Here is a 12,132-nt window from a genome sequence, read left to right as displayed (position 1 = left end):
AAAAATCTTAGATCACACCATTTGAGTAAAAAAAACAAACAGAAGTCTCCACAATTCTGAAAGTCTCTGTGTCATCAAAAACAGACACACATTGTGCCCATATCGTGGTCTAAACCAATCAGAGATAGTCAGGGGCAGGACCTTTCTGATTGACTGTGGTCCACATATTCCTGCAGGCCTACGTGCGTGTATGTTTGAAGGTGCAGGCAGATAGAGAGAGGAGAAGCCTAGGCCCGATAGAAGCTGTGGATAATGAGAAAATACAAAAAGAGCGATTGATAACTTGTTCGTTAAGTTAAGGCCTGATCCGTCCAAAATTCATAGCCAGTGCTCTGACACGGAGCCATCAACCTCTCAGGTTATGTCTAATACTGGTCTGGAGACGGCATCAGATAATGAGCCACTTCTGTCTTCAATTATGTTGGAAGTGATAGCAGAGCTGAAACTAGCGAGCTAACTTCCTGCTAACTTCTAACTCCGTTAAATTTAATAACTTCTGTTTTCATGGATGCCTGGATGTTAAACTTAATTGTTACACCTGGTAAAGCAGCAGCGCTGATCATTTTAATACAGATGAAAGAATTTAGATAGTTTTTAAATCTTTAATCTTCCATGAACTCACCTGCAGAAACTGTGAGCACAGACAGCAGCAGCATATCCACACCTGCAACAGGAGGACAGATTCATTCATATACAGTAATATTATCATAAGGTGCAGGTTCATCACACTCAAGCATTAATCAGCTCTCAGAGTTCAGCTGTAAGGAAGGAAAAAATAAGAGAACTGAGAACTTTCTGCATTTCTAATTTTAATTAGTCGACTGTTTAAGGAAGGAACAAAGTGAACAGGAAGTAAAGTTCAGCTCAACTGAAAAACTCGAGAACCTGAAATAAACTGAGGCCAGAGGCTGTTTACTCACACAGAAGAGACACACAACAGGAACACTGTGTTTCATATATGTGATTCCTTCATTAATTTTCATTATTTATTCAAAGAAAAAAAAAGCAGCTCTGTGATGATCAACACAGTGTCACTCAGATCTCCATCAGCTCTGAATCTGAACACTAAATGAGCATGCTGTGTGTGCAACAGAGCAACAGACATTACCTGTTCTTTTATTACCTGCACACATGTGCTGGTCATAGCTGCTAGCTCACTGGGTAAGGGTGTCAGGGTAGCTCTGTCCACCGTTTTAGGGAACACATTTCAGCTACAGGGCTTTTACAGAAGTTTTATGTGTATAGATTTTTGAAATGATTACTCAAGCATAAAAACAATGATACACACAATATTTTGGTTCTATAACATTTTCTAACATTACTTTATTAGGTGTGAGAGTTGTTAAGTGTGGATAATTAAATAATAGATTCATGTAATAGCAAATTGTGCCTTGTTCTCAGATGGACAGTGATAGATCAGATGAGGAGATGGAAGGAGGAAGAGTGGCAATGAGTGAGTCACAGACAGACTCACTCATTGCCACCCGTTGCTTTTGTTGTGTGACTTCAGATCAGTTGTGTTACTACAGTAAGCCAAAGAAAAAACTGTAAATTACGACACGTGAGGTTGAGCTGAAAAGAATGACACCAAGCGAGGCAGGAAAAAATAATAATTAAACAATTTGAAGGTGAAATACAGTTATACTTTGGACCTAAGAGGGCTAACCCAACAAATCATGAAAAATTAGGTCAAAATTTTTGTTCATGACAGTGCAGATTTCTGACATTTTGGGTAAATTTAAGTAACAATTTCATTTTTTCTACCAAAAAAAGTGTGAAACTTAAGTTAGACTTGTGTTTGTTAAGCAGCCACCCCATGTTGTGTAGCTTTCTGGATTTTATACTTATTGGGCTACATATTTATTTATTATTATGCTTCTGATGACTTCACAAAACCCTGTTTTTACTTTCTAGTATAGAAAAACCTCCGGGGGGGGGGGGGGGGGGGGGGGGGGTGTTTATGACATGTACATCATGTGATGTGATGCTTTGCAGCAATTCCACCAGTAATAATAAAGATTATAATCATTATTAATCATTGTCATAAATGAACACGTAGAAGTTCTGTATGTGACTCACCGAGGAGCAGAGTGACTGATGCAGGCTTCATGGTGTCTGATAAAGATTGAACAATTACACCTCACCCCTTTGCCCTTAAAGACATCAGAGCTTCCTCTTCCTGATTTCTTCAGTGTGAACACAGAAATAAACCTACTGCTGCTGTTTCACGCCTGCTCTCTTGACTGCCTCTTTGGTAAATTTGGAGTCCACTGTACCCCATCTGAGCTCTGATTAGCTTTTAGAGAATCTAACAGGGAACTTTGACCAACCACAGCTTTGTTTGATTTTTGTTTTTGTTTTTTTCATAGAGGGCAACTTTTCTATTGGCTGCTCTACAGATACTAATGTGAGATCACATGAATTCAGCTGCTGGACAGTGTAACATGACAACAAAAAAAGACAGACTTATGAAAGCATTTAAAGAGAGGCTGAAAAGGAACCATACAACACTTTTCAGGATTAGCCAATGATGGCTTCTCCAGTGTGTTTCTAGTAGATGGTGAAGTGAACAAATAGAGATCATCGTGCTCTATCAACCATATCAGAAACATGAAAAAAATCCTATGTTTTATAAAAAATTATGTATATTATGTTATATTTAATGTGAAACATCACATTACGTTAGCAGAAATATCTGCTTGTGATCAATAAGCACAAACTGTAGCAGCTGCAGTTTTCCTGAGCTACATGGATGGAAAAAGTTTTTACTGAAGACCTAAAGTTAAATAGCTCTTCTTGGACAAAATCATTTTAATCTGTGTGATAACAACGGCCCCGGTGAGGTCAGCTGCTGTGCTGGATGCTCTGACCCAATTTTTCCATTTTTTGCTGATTTTTGTTACTTTATGCTCTACCTGCTCCAATCGTGCACAGGCATTATGGAAAACACACAAATTCACTACAGTAGAGACACTCTGGTTTCTATTGGTTTACACACATTTCATCGTGTTCAACTCCGGACCCAAACTGGCCAAGAGAGATCCTGAGAGAGAACAAAGGACGCGACCCTATGTGATAGCCTTGAGGGAAACGAGCCGGCATCAGGAACAGGCTACTGGGTTGCGCACACCATGCACCCATGCCCAGTATCCTGCTAGCCAATGTTCAGTCCATCGAGAACAAGTTTGATGACCTCAGGGCCAGACTTAAGTTCCAGGGAGATATTCGGGACTGCAACCTCCTTTCTTTTCGGTTTACTGCATGGACAGAATAATGGATCGGGGAAGAAAAGAGGTGGTGGAGTGTGTTTGATGGTGAACAACAGATGGTGCGACAGCGTGAGGATTTCAGCATTTCTCCACTCACATGCTCTTGCTCACCCAATCTGGAATTTTTGATGATTAAAAGTCGCCCTTTTCCTTGGGAATTCACTGCGGTCACTGCCTGCATTGTTTGTATTCCGCCTTACGTGGACTCGGACACTGCCTTATGTGAGCTACATGAGGATCTCACACAAAACAAGCACTTCACCAGGGCGTTGTGCTTATTATTATGAGAGATTTTAACAGAGTAAACCTCCAACGCACATTTCATAACCTTCACCAGCACATCACCTGCCCCACCAGGGGCATTAGACCACTGCTACACCCCATTCAAGAACTGCTACAAAGCACAGTCTCTGCCAGCATTTGGAAAATTGGACCGCCCTGCCATTTTCCTAATGCCTGTTTACAAACAAAGGCTAAAGCAGGAAGGACCAATCAGGAGGGAGGTCACACACTGGATGACCATTCAATGACAATGCAGACCGCACTGGATGACGCAGACTGGGACATGTTTCAGCTCTGATGACATCTACATGTTTATGGAAGCAGTTGTGGATTTTATCGGGAAACTAGCGGATAATACAGTGGAAAGAACTATCATCCAAACATTTCCGAATCAGAAGCCGTGGGTGGATAAAAACTTCCACGATGCTCTGAGACCACGCACTGCTGCCTACAATGAAGGGCTCATCTCCGGTAATATGGACCAATACAAAGCTGTGTCTTACAACGTGCACAGCATGGATACAAAGATGAAGACGAGCTACGGGGAAAAACTAGAGTCACAGCTACAACAGTGCAACTCTAGGAGTCTGTGGAAGGGATTGGGGACAATAATGGACTATAAACAACCAGCTTCTTAAATGAGGAATGTCAACGCTTCACTGGCTGAACACATTTTATGCTCGCTTCGACACTGCGGCAAATAAAAGAACAAACGGCTGCATGCAGAGAGCACTAGTGAAGACAAAGCTTTCTTCATGACAGAGCATCCCATGATGAAAGCTTTTAGGAAAGTGAACACGAGGAAGGCAGCAGGATCAGATGTAATCCCTTGTCAGGTCCTGAGAGCCTGCACTGACCAGCTAGCACTGGTGTTCACGGAGATCTTCAACCTCTCCCTGGCCAAAGCCCAGATTCCAACATGCTTCAAAGAGTCCATCATTGTTCCTGTCAACAGCCCGCTTGCCACAATGATTACTAGGGATGCACCGATACCGATAACAGTATCTGGTATCGGGCTCGACACCACATTTTCTAAAGTACTCGTACTCGTTAAAAGTCCCCTGATACCAGGGACCGATACCACGGTCTGAGACTTGTCTATGTTTGAGCGGCATGTAAGGGGTTAATCACAGGCAACGAGTGCCCGCCCCCAGGCCCGAGTGCCCGCCCCCAGGCCCCGGCTGCAGCTCAGAGCTGGGAGAAGGCGAGGCGAGACAAGTCAGCCATGTGGAACTATTTCAAAGTGAACGAAGACGTGAAAACAAAGGCGGACTGCAAAGTGTGCTCAGCGAAATTGTCCAGAGGCTCTAAAGGTAGCGCATTTAACACAAGTAATTTAATCAAGCACCAAAAACACGACAACGAGTACAAAGAGTTTACCCACGCTTATTTACCCACGCTTATTTACCCACGCTTATTTACCCACGCTTATTTACCCACGCTTATTAGCACAGAGGAGCATAGCTGAGGCTATAGCAGTGGGACGGAAAATAGTTGGGCATTTTAAACACTCTGCCTTAGCCTACGCCCGCCTCGAGGACATTCAGGGACAGCTCAACCAGCCAATAAAGAGACTGCAGCAGGACGTACAGACGCGCTGGAACAGCACGTATTACATGCTCCAGTCCCTCATTGAGCAAAAGCGAGTGCTGGGCGTGTCCGAGCACGAACTCCCTGACTATCTCACCGCTCACCAATGGGCTCTTATGGAGACGACTGTTGCCGTCCTCGCCCCCTTTGAGGAACTAACTAAAAAAGTGAGCAGCTACGACGCACTAGCCTCTGATGTCATCCCAGCTGTGACTGTGCTAGTTAGACTTCTAAACAGAGAAACAGACGAGGACCACGGTGTCAAGACAATGAAAGCAACCTTACTGGCAGCTGTCAAGAAGCGCTTCAGTGACGTCGAGACCAGCCCACTGTACATTACATTATACATCTTCACTGATATAAAGTATTTTAACCTGATTCATTGTTTCAGGAGGAGATTTCCATCAAACACTGGATTCTGATTCAGATCAAACTAACAATCCAAAGCAGCAACTTTCAAATCTCTGGATTCTTCTTGGTGGCTTTCAGATGAGCTCATGTTACAATCAGCTGCTGTGTGTGTGTTGTTGTGTAGTTGAAGCTCTGACTCACATTTCATATGTGACCAAAGGAAACTTGGTGCTGTGTGACACACTTTAGATTCTCTGCTGCTGCTTTGGACTCTTCAAACTAAAGAGCCAAACTGATGACTGACTGTGCAGCTCTGACATGGCAACAAATGTCCCTGTTATCAGCTGCTGGATGGACGTTATCAGAGCTTTTTAGTCCCACACGGATCACCAGGAGCTCCTCCTCTGTCTGCAAACAGGCTCAGCAGCTTAGTAGTTACTGTAAGGTCTCTGATGGAGCTCTGTGATTAGTGGAGTGTCCAAGCTAAATCAAGTTATCAAGTTTCTTTGTCCTCTGATAAACCATGAAAGGACCGATCAGCTGATCAGCAGTCAGGACATCAGTATCGTGACCAATGATGGGAATAACAGCGTTACTAACGGCGTTACTAACGGCGTTACTAACGGCGTTACTAACGGCGTTACTAACGGCGTTACTTTTTTCAGTAACGAGTAATCTAACTAATTACTATTCCTATCGTTACAACGCCGTTACAGTTAGTAACAAGAAAATGCGGTCCGTTACTATTTTTCAACAAACAGACGGTTGAAGCTGTGTTCAGCTTACAGCAGCTTATATCAGCTGCAGGAAGTAGCTGTAAGTAATCTGGACGCTACAGCTTTAAGCTCCCGTGGACGGTGATCACGATCACTGTCTAGCACAACACCTGGAGCTCAGGGGGCAAAACAATCGCATGAGTGCTGCTGTTTGACTGAGCAAGAATAAAGTAGTCGTGGCCAATCACATGACCACTTAAAGATGACAAAGCAACAAGGTGACATATACCAGTTTATAAACTGTGTTGATAGGCCAGTAAAACCAGAGTCATGATAAACAATATATACGCCTGTTTTTCCTCAATAGTTTCTTCACGTTTACTGTCTAAGGACAGCGCAGCGAGACCTCTCTGCTTATGAGAGAAAAAACAAAAAGGAGTTTTATGAGTGACGGCGAGAGAGAGAGAGAGAGAGAGAGAGAGAGAGAGAGAGAGAGAGAGAGAGAGAAGAAAAAGAGAGAGAGTTTTGAGATGTGAGAGATTTGTGACGTTTAGCATGTTTGGAGTGTGTAGTTAATGTGTAATTAATGTGTTGTCTTGTGTAGTTAGTGTGTAGTGTTGTGGATAGTTTTGTGTTGTGTGTCAGAACAATGAGGCGACTGCTGTCTCCAGGTAGAAACAGCAGTGACACACCTGCTGCTGTCAGGCCTGCAGGTATCAGCTGTGATGTTTCCTTTATAGTGGACAGAAATTATGTTTTTGGAGTGGCACAAATAATTTGTGGCATCTTATTGAAGAACAGCTGATTGTTCTGTAAATAGTTTGAAATGTTTATTTGAAAAAGGGTAAAAGGTAAATGGATGCAAATAACTTTGTTGTTTGCAAAACTTGTGCATAGGATTTTTTTAGTTATGAAATATGATTCATTAAACATGTTTGTGGTTGTTACAGTAAAAAATAACTTTTTCTACTCTGATTTTATGTTTTTTGTCTGATTTTAGATCAATTGTGTTAATACAGTCAAAATGAAAACATAACTGTAAATTCAGACATGTGAGTTTGTGCTGATGAGACCAAACAAGGCAAATAAATAGTTTTTAAAGGTAAAATGTGGAGGAAACATCAAAAGTAGTTAAAATGGCCAATTATACCCTAGACCCCAGAGGGTTAAACTTTTTTTTTTAAAAGTAATGCAATAGTTACTTTTCAAGTAATTAATTACTTTTAGAATATTGTAAGTCAGTTACTAACTCAGTTACTTTTTTGAAGAAGTAACTATTAACTATAATGAATTACTTTTTCAAAGTAACTTGCCCAACACTGATGGTGACACGAGTACTGGATCAAATTTGACCCTGAGCTTTGTTTTGACCTACAAAGTTCACATCCTGCTTCTTCTTCCAGTTGAAAACATGCAAAAGTTCATAGCTTTCCACAGCACAGCCTGACACAGCGCTCCACGCCTTCTCCTCATCACATTTGTGCTTCCTGACGTGCAGCTGCTTCCTAAACTTCCAGACTTCTAACTTCATTCATAGGGAGGAGATCACTCCACTGCACTGCAGACAGATTTCACACTTTCATGAATTCCTTCTAAGGCCTGATGTGGCTTTGCTTCCTGCTACATGACACATTTATTCACACCTTATGAACCAATCAGGAGCCTCCTACCTGTTCCCACAGCCGCCTCATTAATAACAGGAAGTCAGTGTTTCTGTGAGCCGACGAGCTGAACTCAGACTTTTCACTTATACCACGTCTTATTTCTTTCTTTACTGTATTTATTTATTTCACCTGCACAGTGATTTTATTTCTATATGGAGATATTTGATATTCTGTAACTGAAGCTGTCCACGTTTGATCTCAAAGTGACACATGGACTCTGTCTGTGTCCTCAGTTTCCCAGCATGCCTCGGCTGTGGAGCTGTATGAGGGAGAGCTGTTTGTCCTGCTGCCCTGTGAGTTTCCCACTTTTGAACTGGACAGCCCCACAGTGGTGTGGAGTCGCTCCCACCTCAGTCCTCCAACCGTCCACCAGCTTCAAGGAGACGAACTGAAAGATCCAAACCAGCGTTACAGCGGCCGAACATCCATGAAGACTGACGCTCTGGAAACTGGAGACCTCAGCCTGAACCTGACCAACCTCCACCTGTCTGACAGCGCCACCTACACCTGCTCCGTCAGATCATTTAGACTGAGAGATTCCCACTGCAGGTCAAAGGTCAACATCAAACCAAAACCCTGCTGTAGACGATCACAATCGTTCAAATTGAACTTTTAATACTGTCACAATAAGCATGCTTGTTTAACCATTTTAAATCTAAGCACATTCTTTAATTCATTACATTCAGTCAAAGGTCACCTGCCAATTTGTGTCTCTATACAGAACCATTTCCATCCTGGGCCACAGCTCTGCTGGTTCTCCTGGTTCTCCTGGTTCTCCTGATTCTCCTGGTTCTCCTGGTTCTTGTACTCATCATCTCTGGAGGTCTTTTATTTCATTTCCGGCACTATTTTAAGTCAGGTGAGTGTCTCTTACTACACTACCCATAATGCCGATGGTTAGCAGGTAGGGGTGGGTTTTGATTAGTGATTAAATCGATTCTGGCTTGGATAACGTCACATTGATCCATTAAAATCCTGAATCGATTTTTAAATATAAATGTATTTTACCCGAAACGCCTGAATCTCAGGTTAAATCTCCCACAGTTCCAACAACCATCAAACAGCTAAAACAGTAACTGAGAGCAGGAACACGGATTCTGCACAAAGACGCATCAGAATCAGTTTCCATCTAAAAATCTCTGTTTTCTGCATTATTGGCTTGTTATTACCCACCAGTCTACCGTTGTTGACAGCGCTGTCGGCCGCTGGGTTTGTTGTTGTTTTTGACTTAGTCTCATTTCTGCTGTTCAAACTGAACAAACTTTGTAAAATGATGCAAAACTGCAAAACTCTCAGCTGTGTCTGTAATCAAACCTCTGTAACTTTGCTCTGCTTCACTTCATCAGGTCATGTTCACTTGTGTTTTTGTTCTACTGCAGAATATTTTTAAGGTCATCTGCTATAAAAAGCCAGGCCAGGAAAACCTGCTTCATGTTTTTCTGTTTTATCCTCAGTTACTTTGACACATCTGCTGTGATGCTCACACCTCTGATGAAGTCTCACAGTGTCAGCTTTCTTTTTATAGATATAAAAATATGGAAATGAATGATAATATTTCTGACTGTCTGAGGCAAACTTCAGCGATTAAAAGTGAATGGATTGTAGAAATCAGTGAGGATACCCAGCCCTGTTAGCAGGTGTCCTCTGGTGGCTCCTTGACTGTCACACAATCATGTGCTGACAGGAAATGTTGCAGCAGCTTCAGTAAATGTTCCTCCCTAAGTTGTGCTCAGTCATGTGGTGGAGAGCTTCAGATGTTCAGAGCAGGAGAGCTCCAACAAGACCAGGACTGTGTATTTTCCACCATCTGCTGACATCACAGTATAACTGGTTCCTGTTAGTAGTGCAGTGTCAGTGGATGCATTTGACCAAAACCAGAGTGGAAACGGTCATAGATGTCGTGTTTCTTCAAGCAGGCTGTGAGGTGGGCAGCAAGCGGCTTCTCAACAAGCTTTGACCTGAAGGAGAAACTGATCTATAATGTTGGATCTAAGCTGGGTTTGCTGAGCTTTGCTTCCACAACAGCATGTTTGAAAAAGCTGGAACACTCCAGTCTGAAGAAAAGCGTTAAAACGGTTTACAAGGCAAAAAGCTTTGTGGGGAGAATATCTGAGGGAGCTGAAGATGGCTAATTATCATCAAATGTCACAGGTGTAAAAGTAGAGCAACAGTGAGCTGCCACAACAAGAACGCTCTGGGGGGGTTGTCATCGATTTCTTTGATCTTATCTACAGAAAATCAGACTTTTGTTGCTGTCTGCTGTAGAGCGCACATTTATAGGTGAGGCAGCTCGACACGCAACAGCTGATTGTGTCCAACAAAACTTTGGAATTTCTCCCATTTTCTGATCTGAGTTTTGTGTCTAAAGTTTAAAATCGACTCTTTTATCCAATGGCATGTCCTCAAGTGAAGGTCAACAAAGACGCAGTTGTGGTCACTCAAACCTACATCCTCCGCAGACACGTTGCTGATGCTGAGGCCCAAAGAAACGAAGCGTGTGAGACACGGCCGACTGTGGAGGCTCAGTCTGTCTGTTCTTCTGCTCTTCATCCAACATGTCTGCAGCACTTTACAGGACGCTGCAGACTAGTTACCAAAGAACGAGTCAGGAACACATCAGGAACAAACTGAGACACACAAGTTTTACAGAGACCCAACGAAGATGAAGAGAAAGCTGCTGTAACCTGGAGACCTCAGTCTGACCCTGAAATACCCACAGATGGAGACACAAACACCTCCACCTGCACCGTCTGCAGCAGGGAGGGAAACATCCTGCTGAAGAAACAAGTGCTGCTCACTGTCAGGGCTCAGTGCTGTAGATGCAGGTCAGAGGTCAGAGGTCATGGTGGGACCAGTATCAGTTTACTCCATTGAATCCATTCGGCCTGTGGCTGATAATGTTTCTAATAACGACAAACTGGAAACACAACTTTACGATTGTTTCTTTAACATTTCCTGATATTCAGACACTTCAGCAGGAATCACAGCAGCAGCTGTTTTTGGGGATGATGCAACGAGCCTCGTCCACACCTGGAGTTTCTGTCCTTCTACTTTCTAAATACTCACAGGCTCAGGCAGTGGGGGTCACAAAGAGGTGGCTCTGAGCCCTTTATCGTTTGCAGTGCTGATGAACACTCTGATGTTTGCAGACAAAGTTATGATCTGCAGTGAGAGTGAGGAGGAGAGTCTGCAGAGAAGAGAAAGTACAAACAAGGAGAGATGAGGAGGAGGTCAGGGCTGATTGATCTATGACAGGAGGAGAGCAGTAAGAGTGAAGAGGAGGAGATGCAGTGAGACCTGCTGTGATGGAGACGGTGGCACACAGACAGGAGGAGCTGCAGGTGGCAGAGCTGAAGATGCTGAGAGTTTGGTTGGAGGTGAGCAGGATGGACAGGATTAGAAAGAAGAAGATCAGAGGGATCGCTCAGGTCCAGCAGAGCTGCAGTCAGACTGTGTGCTGGATGCTCCAGAAACTGACTCAGTGTGTGTGTCGAGTTCACACAGTGCAGAAACAAACTCACTTTACAACATTATCACAGGTTTATTGATCCATCAGAGCAGCTGGAAGGAAGAGACGAGCTCCTGAACATTTCCTGACGCTGCTGCACAAACAAAGTGATTCATTATTAGTTTGATCTTTAATGTCACAGCTGTGTGAAACATGCTGATGTCACACAGTTTGATCAGACTGTGCATTGGTACATAGTGTTGGTTTTACTTCCATCATTTTATTGTCATATTTATATGTTTGTTTATTTAAATATCAGGTTTTATCCTGATATTGTGTGTTAGTGTTGTTGAACAATATTCTTTTAATCCACTGTGGACTAAGCGCACAATAGTAGCACCTGTGGAGGTGGGGGCGTTCCCCGAGGCGGCCTATCAGCTGCCAGGCTGACCTGTTAAAGGGGATAGTGAGGCAGAGATGGGAAGGCGACGCACGAAAGGCGAGCAGGAGGAAAAGAAACGCGCACAAGCCAGCATAGTGGGAGGCGATGCAATCCACAGCAGGTGTCCCTCTGCCTGCATCTGGCTACGACGGAGGCCGTGTTCAGGTGTGGAGTGGGGCGGGACTGTGACGCGCTGTCAGGAGCAGACAGGTCTGCGACAGGAGCCCCGCCCCCTTGTTCCGGCGTGGTTTCCATCCTGGAAGAGAAATTCCTCTCCTGTTTCAGATCAGGAACATCTGCCCGCGTGTGGCTGGACTGTGGCATTATGGGAATTTTAGCCTATGGAAACATTAGTTTAGCCTTTGTGTTG

At 43.4% G+C, this 12,132-nt stretch overlaps 2 protein-coding genes across 2 annotated transcripts in view; one reads left to right on the top strand and one right to left on the bottom strand.

Moving 5' to 3' along the window:
- The window catches only part of LOC148105994 (Fc receptor-like B), a 385,026-nt gene extending 382,897 nt beyond the window's left edge, over window positions 1-2,129 (bottom strand). The window contains exons 1-2 of the mRNA XM_087838025.1: window positions 2,080-2,129; window positions 623-664 (exon numbers count right to left, since the gene is read on the bottom strand). Of these exons, the coding sequence (XP_087694151.1) occupies window positions 623-664; window positions 2,080-2,110 (73 nt within the window). The 5' untranslated portion in view covers window positions 2,111-2,129. The remainder of the gene's footprint in view (window positions 1-622; window positions 665-2,079) is intronic.
- LOC118453432 (protein NLRC3-like) overlaps window positions 1-12,132 on the top strand; it is an 815,502-nt gene that overhangs the window by 53,246 nt on the left and 750,124 nt on the right. The gene's annotated exons all lie outside the window — the stretch shown is intronic.

The sequence above is a fragment of the Neolamprologus brichardi genome, chromosome 3 (assembly GCF_056152115.1).
Source record: "Neolamprologus brichardi isolate AB-2024 chromosome 3, ASM5615211v1, whole genome shotgun sequence".
Lineage (NCBI taxonomy): Eukaryota > Metazoa > Chordata > Actinopteri > Cichliformes > Cichlidae > Neolamprologus > Neolamprologus brichardi.
The sequence above is the reverse complement of the archived record's forward strand: the minus strand, read 5'-3'. Positions and strand labels throughout refer to the sequence as shown.